This window comes from Ambystoma mexicanum, chromosome 4p (assembly GCF_040938575.1).
Source record: "Ambystoma mexicanum isolate Mex_15411 chromosome 4p, UKY_AmexF1_1, whole genome shotgun sequence".
Taxonomy (NCBI): Eukaryota; Metazoa; Chordata; class Amphibia; order Caudata; family Ambystomatidae; genus Ambystoma; species Ambystoma mexicanum.
This window is the reverse complement of record NC_090927.1, coordinates 274998728-275019067: the sequence shown is the minus strand read 5'-3', so window position 1 is coordinate 275019067 and position 20340 is coordinate 274998728. Positions and strand designations below refer to the sequence as shown.

At 51.2% G+C, this 20340-nt stretch overlaps 1 protein-coding gene across 5 annotated transcripts in view; it reads right to left on the bottom strand.

Moving 5' to 3' along the window:
- Positions 1-20340, bottom strand: part of TDRD6 (tudor domain containing 6) — a 1508150-nt gene that overhangs the window by 1360453 nt on the left and 127357 nt on the right. For all 5 annotated transcript variants that reach the window (XM_069605809.1, XM_069605810.1, XM_069605812.1 and 2 more), the window contains exons 2-3: positions 13791-13886; positions 13607-13699 (exon numbers count right to left, since the gene is read on the bottom strand). In XM_069605809.1, the coding sequence (XP_069461910.1) occupies positions 13607-13699; positions 13791-13886 (189 nt within the window). The remainder of the gene's footprint in view (positions 1-13606; positions 13700-13790; positions 13887-20340) is intronic.

The window sequence follows — 20340 nt, the reverse complement described above, 5'->3', positions numbered from 1 at the left end:
GGCGCAGATCCCACTCCCTAATCCTGAAGGGGACCGTGCCAACAACGTATGATCATGCTCCGTCATGCTTGAAGATGCCCATCTCTATATGGTAATACGTTTGCCTTTTCCAATGCGATGATGGCAACGTCACTCTCTACTCAGCAAATATAGATCCCTGCTGCGAGGCGACCTTGCTGCCGGCCTTGCTTCAAACCGGAGACATTCACCATCACCATTCCCCAGAGCCGGTGGCCGGCCGTCTCCCCTGACTATTACTGCATCCGCAGCATATCGGGGACAGACATTGGATCCGCCCACCGCAGAAACCTATCCTGGACAGCCTAGGCTGTCCGTCTCTACGTTCAAGATGCCGACCACACGGCAACAGCGCACCTCACTGCAGTTGCAATGTTATTGTTTATTTTCACCTGGCTGCCACTGTTCTTGAGCCCTGGAAGAGGCACACCCACGTAGGGTGCTGCCCACCGACCGCTGCTTGAGTGATGGCGTTTGCCTAGCCAAGGCCACCTGGGCTTGGGGAATTGTTGACACCTGTATTGGGGATGGGGGATCTACACTGCAAGTTGGGGGTGGGCAGTGAGGGCGGGGGGGGGGAATAAAGTGGGGTATTGTTTTAACGGAAATGGCATGGAAAAGGGGTGCACGTTTGCAAAGCAATATGCTTACACTGCAGTTGAATGCACAATACTGAATAGTAATGATTATCGCTACTGGGATGTTCCATAATACCGCGCTATGTCCCTTAACATGATGACATGGAATGTCCGGGGGTTGAGTAACTTCACCAAAGCATGTAGAATAACTGCATATGCCCAGAGGCACAGAGTTAAAATACTTCTCCTGCAAGAAACGCATGCCCTTGGGTGACTAGCGACATGTCTTGCCCCAAGTTGGGGCGCCGCCAGATATTACACAAAATATTCTACTCAGTCCAGAGGAGTACTTACTCTGATCCACAGGTCAGTACAGTTCTTGCTGCACACCAGTCACATTGACCCTGAGGTCAGATATGTAATACTCCATTGCCAACAAGGAATGCCTCCTTGTGAACACATATGCCCCCAATTTCGACGCTCCAGACTTCTTCGACGCAATCACCTCCATACTTGTGAAATATGTCGGGGTTCTAATCATATGGGGGGGGGGGGAGGGACATGAATCTGATTTTAGACAATGAGCTTGACAGATCTGGGTCTGCCCGAAGGGCCATCTCGCGTGCGGCCAATAGACTACGCACGCACATGGACGTGCTAGGTCTCAGACGTATGGAGAGAGCTCCACCCTCAGGCGAGAGAACATACCTTCTACTCCTCAGTACATGATAGCTTATCTAGGATAGACCCGTTTCTCATATCGAGCGAAATGGTAGGCAAGGCCATAGATACACAGATACTGCCACGTACTCTTTCGGACCACTCTCCAGTGCTGCTACAAATCACACTGGGGCTTGACCAGCCTCCCCGCCCATCCTGGCGATTCAAATCTGAGGCCCTCCAAGATATAGTTTTCAAAGCTGAAATTCTGGCCGATATCACCACCTTTTTTGAATGTAATAACAGACAGGATACATCTGATGGGGTTCAGTGGGAGGCATTCAAGGTCTTCATCAGGGGGATGTGTATCTCCAGGGAAGCTGGGGTCCTCAAAGCCATTAGAAATAGCTTGCAGCAGTCGGAGGTAAAGCTAAAAGATCTCGAAAAGCAGTACACCTGTCCCCTCCCCGACCACACTGGCGCAAATTAGATCGGAACTGGAAACGTTCGAGGCCCACGCCCGGAGGGAGATACAATACCATGGCGGCCCGAAAGTATGGTGAAGGGGACAGACCGGGGAGGACGTTGGCCAGACTGGTCCACGCAGAGGGTGGCAAAACACGCATAGATTGCATCAAAGACACATACGGTGCGCTGAGCTGGTCTGATCAACACATCCTTGAAACGTTTACGGCATTCTACACAACCCTATATGGCCCGTAACAAGAACACAGCCTACAAGACACAGACCTTCTCCTTGACCACATCTCCATGACCCTCCTCTCCCGTGCTACTAGAGATCAGCTAGAGGTCCCGTTCACTCTTGACGAGATAACTGCAGCTATATCGAGCTGCCCGAAGGGCAAAGCACCTGGCCCAGACGGCCTCACTTCGGAGTTTTATCAGGAGCATGTAGCCATCCTCGCACCCAGACTCCTCGAAGTCTGGAATTAATCGCTCGAACTGGCTACTTTCCCCCAGTCTTTGCGCGAGGCTGTTATAACCGTACTCCCCAAACCGGGTAAGCCACTTTACGAATGCGGGTCCTGCAGACCCTTGTCTTTAATCAACACTGATATGAAAATCTTTGCTAAGATCATTGCAAACAGGTTCCTCCCCATAATGACCCACTTAGTTCACCCTGATCAGAGTGGTTTTGTCCCCGGTAGGTCCACAGCCCTCAACATCCGCCGGCTGTTCAACGTCATGTCCAGAATCGACCCCAACACCAACGCAGTAGCAGTCACCCTTGATGCCCAGAAGGCATTTGACGTGGTGTTGTGGCAGTATATGTGGGCAGTGCTCCATAAAATGGGAATCGGCCCTCGAATGATATCATACATCAAGCTACTAAACACAGACCCGGTAGCCAGAGTCCTTGTCAACTCTAAAGTTTCATCCCCCTTCGCGCTCCACAGAGGCACTCGCCAGGGTTGTCCGTTCTCCCCAATACTCTTTGCGCTTGCTATCGAACCTATGGCTGATAGCGTTAGGGACACACAAGCGAAGGGGCATATGCCTGCGAGACACCCCAGAGAAAATATCGTTATATGCGGATGATGTACTCCTCTATATCAGAGACCCGGCTGCTCATCTAGACCCTGTCTTGCGCGACATAACGAAAATAGGTACGTTCTCGGGCTTCACGATCAATTACACCAAATCCAACATTTTCTCACTCACGGCGGCCTCCCCTCGACTGGAAAGTGAATTTCCCCTCCGCTGGTCACCTGAGGGTATCAGATACCTTAGGGTCCAAGTATCCCTCACTAAACCATCACTGCTGGCTGACAACTACGTGGCTGCGGCGCAGCTGGTGGAGGCCCGGCTGTCGAAATGGCGTAGTCTGCCACTCTCACTATCGGGCAAACTGTCACGAATCAAAATGATCATTGTCCCTAAACTGCTTTACATCTTCGTGAATGTGCTGATCTGGCTGATCTGAGGAAACGAACAGTCTCTCCCTCATTCTTCATCACACATTCCATACAGATGCCCCTGCCGACCCTGTAGCAGCTACAGCCACAGCTTGGAAAGGATTACTGCAGGCACACACTGGCCACCACCCATACTACAAATGGCTGCCCATCTGGCAGTTCCCAGGCCTCAGCCCTACTCATGACAAACTCCTGATGAGACACTGGGACGACCTGGGCTACCGAGCACTGACCAACCTATTTCCCGGAGGGAAGTTCATTACCCTGGAGACAGGGCGACCCGGGCATTTCGGCATTGGAATTGTTGCAGTACTTCAGGTTAAGGGAAGCAGTCCGTGCCTGGTGGCCCTCCTATCCCGACAAACCCCCAGATTCGCCCGAAATCCAATATTTAGCTAACTCAGCGGGGGCCAAGGGCATAATTTCATCGTTGTACAAAATGCAGATGGCTGACCCTGATGATTCACCGCAGCCGGCACGTGACATGTGGAGTGGCAAACTGGGCGTACCCCTTTCAGACACACTGGAGGAAGATGTACACACACACACACGTAAAACCTCCCTAAATGCCAGATATAGATGCATGCAATACAAGCTCCTGAATCGCCTATATTACACACCACACAGGGTGGGACGGTTTACCCCTGGCCATGCTCATGTATGCCCTAGATGTAAATCCACTGAGGCTGATCACATACACATGTTCTGGTCTTGTGAAGCACTGGGCCCATACTGGAAAGCCGTCATGGAGGCCCTATCTGAGTTAGCAATGACCCATATATCTCCCGCGCCTCTCGCTGTCCTGTTTGGAGTGTGGAACAAGCCCGAGGCTAGGAAGATGGCTACATTTTTTAATGTCACTACTATGGTAGCCAAAAAATGCATCTTGCAGTGTTGGAAGCGCCGCTCCCCTCCATCGTTCGCGACGTAGCTAAAGGCCCTTACTTGGACTCAAACGTGCGAAGAGGACTACATTAACACCCTCCCATTGACCTCCCGTCCCAAGAATGTATGGGCAGAGTTTTGTAGCTATCTGAATAGCAAGGAGGACATTGAACTTGTATCATCACTCCCCACAGGTGAAGTAATCTTGGCTAGCCCGTGAATGTGCTGAAGGGCAAAACCAAGGGCTGACCCCCCCCCCCTGACTGGCATCCTCAAATTGTGTAATGCCATGCATGTAACTGGGATATTATCTGTTCTGTGCACTGTGTTGTTGATCTGTACCCTCTGTATGCCAATAAAGAAAAGATAAAAAAAATTAAAAATATGTAGGGCCACAAGCTCATTAGACTTGTGAGTAGTAGAAGATGTAAGCAACTCTACAGCAAGAGGCAAGTTCTCTTAGACTTTGTACAGTACCTTTAAAATAAATGGAGAAAAGATGCAGCAGATGACCCCTGTTCCTGTGCAGCTCTGCAAATCTCACTGTTCCTGGGCCTCAGTCGTGGGGACAAGAGGGAGGACGCGGCGTGAGATTCCTGCACTGCACTGGGAAAGTCAAAACTTGCAACTGGCAAACTTCACTTTCAGTGGCTGTTCAGTGTTTGAGCACCTCGATTCTACCGCAAATGGCAACACTGCGGTTCCTGGCTGTCGAGAGGCACTTTCCTTTCTTCTGGTGTCCCGCACTCTGTTGAGGGGGCTCTGGCAGTCCTGCTTCCTGGGAGTCTGTAGGATCTTCCTGGAGCTCTTGGAAAACTTAAAATCAACACACACAATCTGGTGTTCCTCTCCCTGGCTATACGGTTTCCAGCAGCAACTCTGGAAATTCAACCAGCTCCGAGATGGATGTCCAGGTGACTTACTTTGGAGTCGATTGGTCCCACCAACTCAAGGGGAGAAGTCGTCCTTGCAGGGGCTTCTCCGTCGATGCAAACCTGCCGTTTCGGCACTGCAGCAGGGCTTCACCGGGCAAACCAACGGTCCAGGAGTTGCAGCAGGTGTCCTCTTCAAATTCTTCGGTTCCTTCGTCCAGTGGTCTACTGCCTTCCAAGCCAAAAGCCTTGCCTTTTATTCAGTTCTCTCCCATTAATTCCAGCCTGGCTGTCAATCACCCAGCAGGGTGGCTGTCATTGCTGGACAGTCAGCCGGCCAATCACCACAGAGCGCATTTGGGTCTCCTAGGAGACTAAGCAAAGGGAGTTTCGGGCACCTCCCCCACTTCCTGCCTACCCCAGACACCCTGGAGCCAGAGGCGGGCTTCACTCGTGAATCCCGCCAAAGCGAACAATGGTAACAAACCTGGTTTGGCGCACAGAGTAAATCTCAAGAAGGATCTTTCCACTAAGAAATTAAGACCGGGCAATTTTGACAAAAATGGCACACTTGTGTGCTTTACTGCAGCTGCGAACGCAGCCCGCGGTAAATATACACCATGGTAGTTAAAACGAAACCACTGCCACCAGCCATTCAGTGAGAAAAGGGTAACATAAAAAATGTTACATGAGAAACTAGACCAAGGGGGACACTAGGTAACCCCTCCAGCACCCCATTGTAAAATAGTGTGTTCTAGGTCTAGAAAGTTAAAAATGTAAGTAAAGTCAATTTCACTTTACTGCTCTGGGAAACAGTAGTTTAGCCCAGAGAAGCTAGTTAAACCTTTGGGAAATCTGAAAGACTTCCCTGTGCCACTGCACTGAAGGTGCAGTGTGACACTGTAAAAGATGATGCCTATCAAGTTTGTCAGACTCCACAACTAAAAAAAAAAAACAGTGTACATTAAAATACGAGAGAGTGGTTTAAAAGGGTCTCACTCTCTCCAGGTTAAAATAATCAAGTACTCAAAATCCAGCAAAGTTGCTGGGGATCTCTAAGGTGGAGGGAAATGGCACATTTCTGAGAATTCTCCCTAACAATGCTGAGAAGACCTTCGACCGTGTTGAATGGTCATTCTTGTTCGCCACCATGGAGGCAATGCAGTTTGGCCTGGGCTTTCTTCGCCTGGTTAAGATAACTACAGAACACCACTTGTCAGACTAGCCATCAATGGGCATGCCTTCGAGGCAATAAGTAACTAGGGGTACCAAACAGGGCTGCCCTATGTCACCAATCATGTACGCAATATATCTTGGACCATTCTTAGCCAGGATCAGACAGGAGAGGGGCATAAAGGGGGTACCTTCAGAGTGGAAGAGCATAAAGCGAGTGGCCTTTGCGCAGGTCCTCCTGGTTGTGCTTGATGAAATGAACCCTTCCCTCCATAATTTAACAGCACTCCTAGGGGAATTTGGCAGGGTGGCGGGCCTGAGGATCAACAACAAATAATCGGAGCCAATGATTCTTCAAGGAGACTCTTCCCCGCCACCCCCCACCAGACTCATCAGAAGTGGGGCAATTCGCGCAAGTAGAGGGAGCCCTCAATTACCTGGGGGTGAAAATAACCAACACCTTAGGGAACATGTATCGGGCGAACAATCCCCATTTATTGGAAACAAAGACTTGGCTGGGAGAGAGGAGGCCCCTTAGCATATCTTGGATGGGCCGGATCAATGGCATGAAGATGACAATTCTTCCCCGAGTACTATATTATTTCCACCTCTCCCCCGACGGTCCCTCCAAAATTCTTCAAAACTCTGAACAAAAGTAGAGAAAAGGCAGAGGGTGGCATGGAAAGTCCCGACTACCCCACGGGAGCAGGGGGGAATGGGAGTCCTGAATGTTCAGATGTAGTACCGAGCAGCCCAACTGAGGGAAATCCGAGAGTGGTTTAAGGAGAACCTGGACAGTGTTTGCCGAAGGATGGACAGGGTTGTGGAGGACAGACCCCCTGGATGACGTTTTGTGGCTCCCCAGGGCAGACAGACCCCTCAACATGTACAGAAGCCAGACAACGGCCCTGGTAGGGGACACGGATGCCATGGTAAAAAAAAGCAGGTGTCGCAGCATTTCCGTCGCGGTTCACCCCCCTGTTCAGGAATCCCCAATTCACCCCGGGGTTGGAGAAGGGCGCGTTTTCCAGGTGGGAAGAGGCAGGCTGCAACTGCGCAAGGGACATATTGAGGGTCAGAAAGTTAAGCCATTCCAGCTCTGCAAACAAACCATGGGGTTAAGGGAAGAGGACAGGTATCGCTATACTCAACTGAGGCAATGGCTCTAATCACAGGACATGAAACAATCTACTACCAGGGAATTCACCCCTCTAGAAAAATACCTACTAACAAGCTTGGGCGATAGACAAATGATAAGGTAATTGTACAAATTGTTCACCACACCAGCGGCCGAGATTCAATGGCCTACATGAAACAATGGGCGGACGTATTGCCCCTCCCGACCTCCGAAGAAACGTGGTCTGGCAGCGAATTCCCAAATTAACAAGAGGGATACAGATCAGGGAAATGTGGCCCAGGATACTAGTGCAGTGGCACTTAACCCTTGAGAAGCTACATAAAATATATCCAACATCCCAAATGTGCTGGCGGGGATGCAACGAAGTAGGCACATGGCTCCATGTCTGGTGGTCCTGCCCTATCCTACAGTTGTTCTGGGAAGTAGTTAAGAAATGAAAGCCATATTAGGCCCCCAAATTTGGAGAAGCCTTGCTGGGCCTGAGCAATGTTCTGGACACTACTGTCCAAGCCACAGAGGAAAGCATACATGGTCCCAAGTGTGGTGGATCTCCGTAATAGCGCAAAGACGTAAGCAAGCCACGATCCCCAATGAACAAGATTGCATAGCAAAAATATGGCACTCCACCTTGCTGGAATGGGTAACCTACACTATTCAGGGGGATTACGCCAAGTTCTAGTACAAGTGGAACTTTGTTCTGGACTACCTGCACAAAGACTGTTGCGAACAAGGGTGTACCCAAAGAATGAGACTGCTGGACATTCTATAAACTGACTTGTATGCCCCGAATACGAAACTAGGAATATATGCATCGCAGCAACCCAGGAGGGGGTGGAGTGGGGGAGGGGGGTGTTGCGGGGATGGGGAAAAAAATAATCTGGGTAATCTTTCATTATACTGGATACTTCACCACTCACACTTCCAGGTAGGCGCCGCAATCAGCGGCTTGTTGAACCATCCATGCCTGAGCACTTTCCCCTCCTGATTCACACGGCCATGAATGCCCTGTTCCCTCCCTGTTCCCACTGTCGGTTCTCCACCGTCCCTCCCACACAAACCCCCCCAACCACTTCCCTCTTTCTCCCCTCCCTTTTCTTTGGGCTAAAGGTGTCCAGAGTTTTTAGCCACCAACCAGTGGCAATGCTCCTATTTATCAAATGAGCATACGTTTTCTTTGACAAGATTAAGTAGCCATGTAACATCAATTTGAGCCTTCTGGATACACCACTCTGCAACATTGCAACTAGAGGTTGCCTGATGACCTCCTTGCAATGTTCCTTTGTGTCTTCCCATCCAGGATCCCATGCAGCCCTACTACAGCCCTAAATCAGTCATGATTTGATAACCACATGAAAAATCTTAGTGTCCTGAAGATGGTCCACAACAACTTATAACCATCGAAACTGGTCGACCAGACCCGTTGTGGCTCCTCCACAACAACACACGGCACCCCCAAGACCAAGAGTGGGTACCGACAAACTGAACTCTAAACCCAGACAAGCATGGGTTTTTTTAGCACACCCCATGAACTAGTGGGACTGTGCGGTTTTAAGCAAAAAGTAAAACACTGTTGAAAAACCAGTTTTTACATATATGTATTATTTTGTGGGCAACCACCTACATGTAAAGAGTTATTTGAGCCATCAGGGTGAATAAAGAATTAGCCACAGAAATCCTGGTGTCTCTGACCTGCACATGGTAGCAAAAACTGTTTCGGTCTACTACAACGAGATCTAATACCCCTCTCGTATTAATCCACCACTCTGTTGGTTGCCCCCTTGTCTCTGCTGGCTGTTGGTGCTAGCACTGAATGCGGTATATTTTTAACCACATGCAGAGAGCTGAATTTAGTTTCTATTCCTTCCCTCTCAGACATGTACCACACCTTCCCCTGTCCACAGCCAGGCAACCCGAGTAAAATACCCCTCCCAACCTTTCCACCATTGGTAGGGCTTTGGGTGTCTGACCAGAAGGCCAGAGCAGCTCATCTTGTGTCCAACGATTAGGACTCCCACTACAATTACCACAACCACTTCTCTCTCCTTGCTTCTATTTGCAAGTTCTTTCCCCATTGAACCGTCCATTGGGGCGTGGCTTGGCAGCCATGGAATAGGCTGCGATTCCCGAGAGCTCTGAGATCCAGCATCTAGATCCGACGGAAAACGCGCATCATTTTGACTAACAGCAGCTCTAAAACTCATGGAAAGATGTGTGAAAGTGCTGGGCAGAGTTTGAGCGAGCCACCGAACGTTCGAAGTAATAGAACAAGCAGAAAGGCAACTTTGTATTCCAGTGCCAGCCGCGAGATGGACATTAAAATGGCGACAATCCGGAACAAAGATTCCAAGGAGCTCACCCCTGTGAAGAAGCAGCCAGCGCCAGTGAATGGCTACAGTTGCGAGAAACAAATGTAACTACATATAATAAATTGCTTGATGCAGGCGGCTGTGGCGAACGGGAGCCCTCTGAACGCGCAGCGAACGGATGCCAATCCTTATCACGCGGCATAAAGAGCCCCAATAATTTAACATAACTGTGACCTGAAGTGAGGGCGCACAGGAACGAGGAAAAGGGATTTGCATCACACAGGGCAGAATCGCCAACACTGAAGTGACGGCCGAGGCCCCGCAGGACAAAGGGCTGCCTCGGAGAACAAATTACTGATGCAACCCAAGGAGCGGAGCGAGAGCTTCCGGGATAGGTGCTGACCGAAACGGGGTCCCCGGTAGAACGCCCGATCCAACCGAGTCGCGACTGGCGCTTGGACAGACTGCCGTTGCATAGGTAGAGGTAGGCTAGCTGATAAGTGCACACAAGCGAAAAAGTGAGCCGTGTACAGCGCAGGGTGAGGACAGATCCCCCCCCCTCACGAGCGTATCCGGTGACCACGACCGAGGGAAACCCATGGCGCAATGCAGGCAGAACACAGTTGTGTACTGGTGACCCTGCAGTTCGAGTGAGTAAAGCGCTGCTGCATCCCCAACATGGTAAAGAGGGTACAATAAAGACAAAATGATGGCTGATAAGTGAAAGGGTGCAGCATAATAAGAGCACAACTAAAATCCCTCAAAATCCATGTGTGACCAGGCGCACAACAGAAAGTGTGTCAACAAGTGAGCGCTTCTAGGCTGATGGACCCAAGCGCTTGGCGGACCAGGTAATGTACTGCAGGATTTGTGATAACGCCGATGACGAAGGCAAGATGGTGGCACGGCTGGAACGAAGGGGACCCATGAGAGTGTGAGTGACTACGCTGGAGTGGGCGGCTCAACAAAGTGACATACTGGCAACAAAACGGAAAAAGGGGCCAGAATCCGGCCCGGCCTAGACAGTTGCTGGAGGACAATAACACAAGAAGCAAGGAATTAAGCAGGCCAAACGCAGATGCCTTGGGGAAGTTTCCCTTTCAAGTGGACATAAAGCACCGGCCTCCTCGAAGGCCTGAGACACTACGGTAGTGGCGGGTAAGGTGTGCCTACTGGCTTCCAGAGACACGTTGATGGCGCACTGACAATAGTAGTCGGAGGAGAGACGTGGGAAAGACACAATCCACCTGAAACGCATCTTCGTGTGCCATAGAGAAACGCAGCCTACTGGAGAAGACGCTCCAGCGCCTGACTGACCTGGGGGAGCTACAATAACACTGAATAGCTGGAACCAGTCACAGGATAGATTACACAATGTCAGTGAAAGGAGCGTGAGCCAAGAGTAAACAACCCACAATGGAGACCTTTGCAAAGGCACAGCGGACTCCCTCGACCCCGGCACAAAGCGCAGTGGCGGCCTCCGCGGACCGCGCCACAGAAGGCGATAACCATCAGGTCCTAGCGACCATAACAGAACTGAGCACTAAATGGGGTACAGCAATGGCGGATCTACGGACGGCCCTGGAAAACAAGATAGATGCTGTAGGAATTGAAGTCACCCTGCTGCGACGAGATGTTAGGGCGCTGGCAGAAAGGACAAGTGGCCTGGAAAGCGTGGTGAAGACCAATATAGAAGTCAGCACAAATAATGCAAGAGAGGTCCATGTGCTAAAACAGGTTGCTAACCTCGAGAATCGAGTGGAGGAAGCGGAAGTAAGGGCGAGAAGGAATAACATACGGGTGGTCAGCCTGCCGGAGGGAGAAGGCGGCCAAGACCCCACGGACTATGTGTAGAACATGATCCTGCAGGAGATGGGGGCAGACAAGCTCTCACAAGGGTTCACATTTGAACGCGCGCATTGGGCCCTGATGAGGAAACCACGACCTGGGGCCCTGCCGCGGCCGATAATTGCAAAGATTTTGAACTATAAAGACAGGGAGAAGATCCTGGAGTATTTTCGTAAGGGCGGAACGATAGAGCGCATCCACCAACATCACGGCGTACCCTGACTATACAATGCTGGTGCAGAAGTATAGTTATGTGGCTGTCAAGAGGAGGCTGCGCACAGCGGGTATCAAGTATATGCTTTTGTACCATGCAAAGCTTAAGGTTTTGCACAAAAGCAGAGCGCTTTTTGATACCCCAGAGGAAGCAGCGTCATGGCTGGATTTGCAGGGCTGCCCGGAGCAGGAGGCGGAGCAGGACCGTCAGATGCACGACAAGTGAGGAGCCTGTATCATAAACATTGAGGGGATAAGTGGGAACGGGGTCCTGTTAGGACGCAAGAGGACATTTGAACTGTATACTGTAGCCTGTGGACTAGATCTTGATGGACTGAAATATAGTGAATAAAATGCATGAGTTGGGTAGCATTAGCATAAAGCATAGTAAATTGGGAAACAGGTGCGAAGGGATGGAAGCAACCCACCCCTGAGAATTAGTAGTTAAGCAGCCACTAGGGCGACTTCACCCTGCTGAGCCACGAGTATAGGCTTTTTCCAGAAAGGGCTAGATGCGGGGGTGCCTGAGATCCAGGGATGGAGCTGGGCAACAGTTGGGGAGGGTGTTGTTGGGGGAAGGCAGGGAGGGAGAGAGGGTTTGGTGTGTATATAGTTGAGGGGAGTTTCAGTTGGAATATGAGCCTACATAGAGTTAAGCAACAGGAGTTGGACTGCATGGGTGGGAGGGGAAGAGGGACTGTCATATCATGGGGGATTTTAAAGTAATAACTTGGAACGTCAGGGGGCTTAACAGTCATCTGAAGAGGAATTTGGTTATGCTATACTTACGGCGACAGAAAATAGATATTGCCTTGTTGCAAGAGACGCATCTGACGCAAGATAAGATGGAAATGATCAAGAGGAAATGGAGGGGAATGGTAGTGGGTTCGCTGTATTCGGCCTATGCCAGGGGAGTGATCATCTGGGTGGTGCTGCATGTCCCGTGTCAGCTGTTGCAGACGCTGGTGGAAAGAGACGGGAGGATAGTAGTGGTGAGGGGACTGGTGGAAAATAGGGAAATAAGTGTGGTAAACATATGCCCGAACCAAAATACTGCGGCATACTTTAAAACGCTATGTCACAATCATGGCATGTGTGGGGGGTGCAGTGATTTGGGGTGTGGGGACTTTAATTGTGTATTAAACCCTAGGGTGGACAGGTCCGATGGGAAACCGGATAGGCCTGCCCCATCGAGGCTCTACACCACTGACCCGACGTCACACTGCAGCATTCCTTGATAAGCAAGCAACCCTCCTGGCCCAACACAAATCAAGCGTCCATAAAAGATCTAAGCATGCGCAACTGTTTTTCTCCCAGCATAAAATACATCATGTGTAATACAAGGTACAGGGAGGGATACATTAAAGATCAAACCTTGAGTGCGGAGGTGCAGTATCAACGAAGCCCTAATGTGTGGGTCAGCATGACCATTTTACCCTCCCTTCCCCCTCGCACCATCTCCCCAAGCTTCCCAGGTGCATGCCACAATGATATAGTAAGTAGGATTAGCATGTTTACTTTAGAAAGCAACATTGTACTTTATGAGTGCCTCGACCTTCACTGCAAAATTGAGCCCAGCTGACCCACGCGGATCCTGATTGACAGGAAAGAACCAAACAATTGTAGCCTGTCCTCCCCTAAGGAGCAGGCCCATTTGTAGGGTCACACCAATCAGTGGCACCAGTTTGTACTGTATGTGATGACGCTATTTGGCTTTAAGCTTCTGCTTGTATTAGGAGAACCAGAACCCTCTCGAGCAGCAGAGTCCATTGCTGATATTTTGTATTCTGTACAATTAAAGCTTTGTTATCCTTGCAAGCTATCTCCTGGCCTATTTACCTAGAGGGTTGTATTCACTCTGTAGTGTGTGTTAAAAGGGTCTTGCCTTCAGCAGCAAACCACTGAGGGAAGGAGGAATGCATGAACTACAGCAATATTTAAATTATGTCTGGCTCAGTTTACACATTTCTTTCAGTACCTTGATCATCTGTATCGGGTGAAGTACAGGCCTCGCTGTCTACATTTTCTTCTGGAAAGGATATTTGATGATACAAACAAAAAACTGACATTCCTACAAAAAAACAAGTCAAGGGTTTACATTTAAAACAAGATGTAGTGATGCAATATCTGAAATAAGTAAAGTTTGATTTCAGCATTTGTACCTTCCTCATCAATTTCAGAAGAACTAGAAGTCTTGCTCTCTTGATTTTCCTCCGAAAAGATTGTGGTTATGTGATCTGGGCAAAGAACTATTGTTCCTATTAAAGAAAAAATGGAAAGTTTATAGACCAAATGTATCCTGATTAATGGGCAAAAGCATTCTTTACTGCAGACAATTGTTCAAATCAAGTAGATTGGCAACCACAAAGGAGCAATGACTATTACCCCTGCTAACTGTGCAGGGAGTATTAATTCTATTAAAGACTAAGAGGATTATGCTTTAACTTCCATTTATTACTCCTCAGCAGTTTCAACAAAACACAAGAAAACTCTGCAAAGTATCTTCATCCCACTTTTCTTTTCTTGGAACTACAAACTGCAATGTCTCTGTAGTCCTATCCTACTCAGTCCAGCTAGGACACTCTTCCTGTTCCTGGACAACAACTCTCTTACATGCTCTAAACGGACTCTCTTGAACCTTTTAACAATGTCCCACCAGCAGGGTAAACTCCAAATTGTTGCAGACTCAACATAGCCGCTTCACGCTTGCAATATTCTCCTTCTCCCAGGTCGTGGTGCTTGCTGATCTTCGCCCTTCAATTATTCTTCTGGTCTTCGTCTAAGGATCATACAATTAACAATGTCAGGGTGGGGGGTGCTGTTGAGCAGCCAACTGTAATGGCTGCTTAGCCTGAGAGCTCTGCAGCATGACAAACTTATTATGGTGGAAAGACGACGAAATACATGAAGTGTGTGCCAATACTTCACATACTGATTTGCGGAACATTGAGGAATATCTTGTCCAAACCTCAGACTCCTGGCTGCTGTGGATCTGACAAAACGGGCCTCTAACGAGGCGGTCGCTCCCTCGTGGTGTGGGGACGGCACGGCTTTGCCTCCTTGTCCACGGAACCGGCGCTGCCACGAGGCCCAGTGATCCACACCTGCAATGGGGGGAGCAGCTGACCGCCCGCGTCGCTGAAATTATTTCCTCTGTTTTACTCCAGCCCCACCAGCAGGTGAGTGCCCGGGGCTCCGGGCATCCGGACCTGGCGTAGCTGCTAACCGCCGGTGACGGCAGGCGCCTCCAGACCCTCCAGGCCGGCCCGCTTTGGTGAAGACCTGACCCGAGGACTTGCAACGGACTGGGCATACTGCGTGTCTGCCCCCTGATGACATCTACACTGGGCCTGGATTTTTGAGCATAGGAGCCCCGGAGCACCCTCCAGCTGTGCTCCGCCGCCCAGGGATGCAGGACGCAAGCTGAAGGTAGGAGGCTCCTGTCCCCACCCCCCCCCCCTGCTATCTTACTGTGCGGCCCGGTCACAGCCTTGTTCGGCCCCCTTCATATAAGGAGAAGCCCCCTGGCCCACTTGCCTCAGTGTTGCGGGCCGGCACTGCTAGAGGCATCACCGGCCCATCTACATCATAACTCCCTGCGCTGCGGGCGCTGCCACCAGCCATCTGAGCTACAGATGCTAGTTCCAGCTTGGGCCCCTTGATCCGCCCCTGGGTGGCTGTGCCCAACCCCCCCACCCCCCGCAGCAACACTGGCCCTGTGACATTGTGGGCAGCCCCCCAGCTCTCAGCCAGGAAAACAGTCCTTGGCCGCTCCTAGGAATAGGCAGGGAATGGGCCCTACTCCGCTAGACCGGTCCCTGTGGCACCCACGTAGGCCAAGCCGGCCACACCAATAAGCTCTCAAAAACCCAGACACCCGTGGGGCAGAGCCCCTCGGCGAAGGATCTCAGCCCGCTCCTCCTGGTGGCTGCAGCGCAACAAATCCTGCAGCCTCTACCGGTGACTTTCCGGTGACTTTAGCTGCGAGCTGCAACAAACCTCATGCTAGAGGCCTTCATGGCCCGCATTATGCACCTAGTTGGCTGTGACAGAGGACACAATCTGCGGACCACGGAAAGGACATTCATGGTTGGCACCAGCCCAGAGCCCGAGAAATACTTGCTGACCCTCCCCGACCTGGGGGGCAACAATCTAGTAACTGCAGTGACTCCCACACTGTTCACTGGACTGGACGTCTCACGCCCAACCTCGCCCTCCCCCTCCCCTGTTGGCCCGCTTTGTCGGCTGCTGGAATTGGCGGTGGGTGGGAGAAGGGGCCTGGACACTGGTGATGACTAGAGGTGCCAAGGGAGGAAAGAAAACTGGAGTCATGGACAAATTTGCTAAAACAACTCAGACCCGAACAGGGTCCCCAACACATCCTCAAGCTGCGACCTCTATGCTGAGCTCCGCTCCGATCTTAACATCATGGAGGCAATAGCCAAAAACTTTGCTGCTATTCATGAAAAACTTTATATCAACGCAAATGCGGCATCGATGCGGACCCAGTTGGCTCACAAAGGAGCTGTATTACGGAAGCAGAGACCAGGATTGGGGCCAATGAGGACAGTCTCCATGCCCTCCAGGACACAGTAGTAAACCTCACCCGAGACATGAAGTTTATCAAGAATAAGTGCCACGACCTCGGGTCCCACTCGCGAAGGAACAATATCCGCATAGTCGGGGTTCCTGAGGACGCACTCACAGGGAAAATGGAATTGGCCCCCGAGAATCTACTTAAATAAAGACCTCCTGGGGAACTCGGACCTCTCCCCCCCTTCTTGGCTGTTGAGTGCACCCACCGGGCTCTGGCCCAGCGCTCCAAGCCTGGCGACTTCCCCAATCCATTAATCGCGAAAATCTTGAGTTTGAGACAGTGCTCATCATCTTCTCAGGCTGGCTCGGGGAAAAATAAGAGCTGAGGATGGGATCCCAAACCATCAGGATCTTCCCAGACTTTTCCACCGGTGTGCAACAAGAACAGCGCCAATTCATCAGGGTGAGAAAGATGCTCAAAGAGCGAAACATACAGTATGCCATGTTGTTCCCGGCACACCTGAAACTCAATTTCCAGGGAAAACTCCTTCACCGTCCTGAGCGAAGCAGTGCAATTCATCAAAGCCCTGATACCTGGACAACCCGGCTATCGATCCTTTGGAAGATAACCAGCCGGACAGAGCGCTTGTCCCACATTGCCCGGCTTCAGATCACTAACCACTTCACTAATACGAGCCAATAGTAGCGCACTGAAGAAATTGCCACCTTTCAACGCTATACATTTGGGTGCCCAACCCAAGTTCCACTGTTTGCGACCCTGTGGCAATAGCGTTCCCCCTTGCAACTGCAATGTTTGTTCTATGGGTTCAACAATCCCTTTATCCCGGTTGGATGGTAATGGCACTGATGGGTTGGGGTTAGCAGTGGGTGTGGGGCCGGTAGGGGTCTGTTCTGATACCAGGGAGCATCCTAGTGCTGTTGAGGGTGCACTGGTCACAGCCCCTGTAAATCCCTGGGGAAAAACTCAAACAGTTGGCGACTGGGTGCTTGAGGGAAAAGCCGATCAAAGCATGGGGGGCCAATGCCTCTTTTTTGGCACATGTTGAAATGTCTCACAGAATATGGCACAGCAATTAAAGTTCCAGAGCAGGAACGTCTGAGGTCTTGGAAATATTAAGACCCGTAAAATCATATTGTACGCTACGCGACACAAGGCAAATGTGTTGTTCCTACAAAAAAAAAAACACGCCAAGGAAACGATTTTCACCTCCTCTTCCCAAACTCGGGGCGACATAAGCCTAGTGCATAAAAACCTAAGATTTGTCAAAAAGAAGTCACATATCGAATCCGAGGGGAGGTTTGTGGTAATCCCCTGCATACTGGAGGGAGCAGAAATGGTACTCGTCAACACTTACTGCCCGAATGTTGATTCCCCAGAGTTTTGAGGCCCTGGAACAACTGTTGTCTACATATGTTGACGAGGTGGGGGGAATGGAGGGCCGGACATGAATCTCATACTAGATTGTATACTGGACAGTACCAACCCCGTCCCAAGACCCCAGTCGAGAGCTGCACGCCAGTTACTCTCTCATGCTGTCCCTAGACCTATGCAACCCCTGGCGAATTATGCACAACCACACGAGAGACTACACCTTTTTATCCTCTGTACACGATAAGTCTTCCCGAATGTACATGTTCTTGGTTTCCGGGTCCATAAGGAAGTTACTTACCTGTAACTGTTGTTCTCCAGCATGGGTCTGGCATGGATTCACATGCTCATGAATATTCCCCGTCGTCAGGCCGGGAATCCTTGGTAAAGAAAAAAATCAGTATCAGTTTCGTTTCTGATCTTTCTTTCTCAGTAGTAACCAATCACTGGTATCTGGGTCACACTGCCCCCAGCCAATGACTGCCCTCTCCCTAAGCCCCTCCACTGGCAGCCATACTCAGATTTGGTAGCACGTAAAGTGGCAGTATGACCAAGTGAAAGCCGCAGAGGGGAAAGAGGGAGGGTTCGCATGTGAATCCATGCCAGACCCATGCTGGAGAACAACAGTTACAAGCAAGTAACTTGTTCCTTCTCCAGCATGGGGTCTGGCATGGATTCACATGCTCATGAATATAAGAATACATAGCAGTACGCACATGCACAACCAACGGGAGGTGGAAAAAACGCTCAACATTAAACAGTCCTTACCTCCTCACCAGGCTCACCTTAAGCAAACAAGTTGCGCAGCACCGCATGGCCGACCCTGGACTCTCCCTGGAATCCCAGTCGACGCAGTAGAATCTCGTGAAGGTGTGCGTCGACCTCCACGTAGCAGCCCTGCAGATGTCCAGCAGGGGCACACCAGACAAGAACGCCATGGTAGCAGCCATAGCTCTGGTTGAATGGGCTCTCGGACAGCCAGGCAACGGTCGGTTTGCCAACCGATGAGTGTGTGATGCAGCTGGAGAGCCATCTGGAAATGGAAGCCTTCGAGAGAGCCTTCCCTTGGTTCACAGGTCCAAAGTTCACAAAAAGCTGTGATGTCTTCCGAAAACTCTTCGTGCAGTCCACGTATAACTTCAGCGCTCTAGCCACATCCAGCGAGTACAAAGTCCTCTCGGCCTGTGACGATGGCGACAGGAAGAAAACAGGTAACACCAAGGGCTCGTTGAGGTGGAAGTCCGACGGCACCTTGGGCATGAAGGAGGGGTGCATCCTCAGCACCATCCTCGTCTCGTGGAAAGTCAGGTATGGAGGTTTACAGGAGAGGGCCTGGATCTCTCCCACTCGTCGTGCGGAGGTGATGGCCACAAGAAACGCTGTCTTCCACGACAGTAACTTCAATGGTGCCGAATGCAGGGGCTCGAATGGTGGCCCCATGAGCCTGGTCAGCACCACGTTGAGCTCCCACGCCGGAGCAGGGGCCTTCACCGGCGGGAACGATCGGAACAGTCCCTTCATAAATTCCTTCACCAGGCGATGGGACCACAAGGATGCCCGTCCTGTGGTCCTGGTGTATCGGGAGATCGCAGCCAGATGTATCTTGATGGAGGCGTGAGCCAGTCCAGCCTTGGAGGTGCCGTAATCCATAGAGGGTTCATCTTCTGTGCACGGCACCAGAGAACCTCTTCCACTTATATCCGTAGCACTTTAGAGTTGAGGACGCCCTGGCTTTTGCAAGGACCTCTCTGCAGTCAGCCGGGATATTGTACCCTCCAAACTCTAGTGCTGCAGGAGCCAGGCCTGCAAGTTCAGCGACTCCGGGTCGTGATGAAGTGTGGCGCCTCCTTCTCTGGAGAGCAGATCCGCGTCCGTCGGCAGCTTGACTGGTGGAGACGCTGACAAGTCCAGAAGGTCCAGGAACCAGATCTGCCTCGGCCACGCCGGTGCGACTAGGATCATCCTGCACCGGGACCTCTTGAGCTGGTTGACGAGTCGGAGCAGCAACAGCAACGGAGGGAACGCATATAGGAACAGGCCGTCTCAGGGGAACGAGAAAGCATCGCCCATGCTCCTCGGCTAGGGAAACCTGCTGGCGAACCTCTGGCACTTGGGAGTTTGTCGCCGTCGTGAACAGGTCGATCTGCGGTTTTCCCCCCATCGTCGGAAGTCGATCCACTTGATCCTGACGTAGTTCCCACTCGTGGCACGATCGCAGCTCCCTGCTGAGTGAGTCGGCGATGGTGTTCTTTATCCCTGCCAGATGAAAAGGCACCAGAAACATCCCTTGGGCGACGGCCCAATGCCACAGATCCTGGGCTTCCTTGGAGAGGGCTGGGGATCTGGTTCCTCCCTGCTTCCGGATGTAGAACATCGTGGTGGTGTTGTCTGTGAAGATTCTCACCACATTGCCCTTGAGGGACGGGAGAAAGGACCTGAGGGCCCAGGACACTGCACGGAGCTCCAGGATGTTGATGTGGAGCGTCTTCTCCGGGAGCCAAAGGCCTCTCGCGTGAAGTTCTCCGGTGTGCGCTCCCCACCCTTCCAGGGAGGCATCCATTGTCATCGTTATCTGGTGGGATGGGGTCTGAATGTCTGTGCCCGCAGTCAGATGAGCGCGGGTGCCCCGCCACCAGATCGCTCGTCGGAAGGTCTCGTTGAGCGGGATCCTGTCCTCGAAGCTGCCCTGCTTGGATCCAGCAGGAGTCAAGGAACTCTTGCAGAGGGCGCATCCGAAGCCTGCACGGGCGCACGAGATATATGCAGGAGGACATCATCCCGAGGAG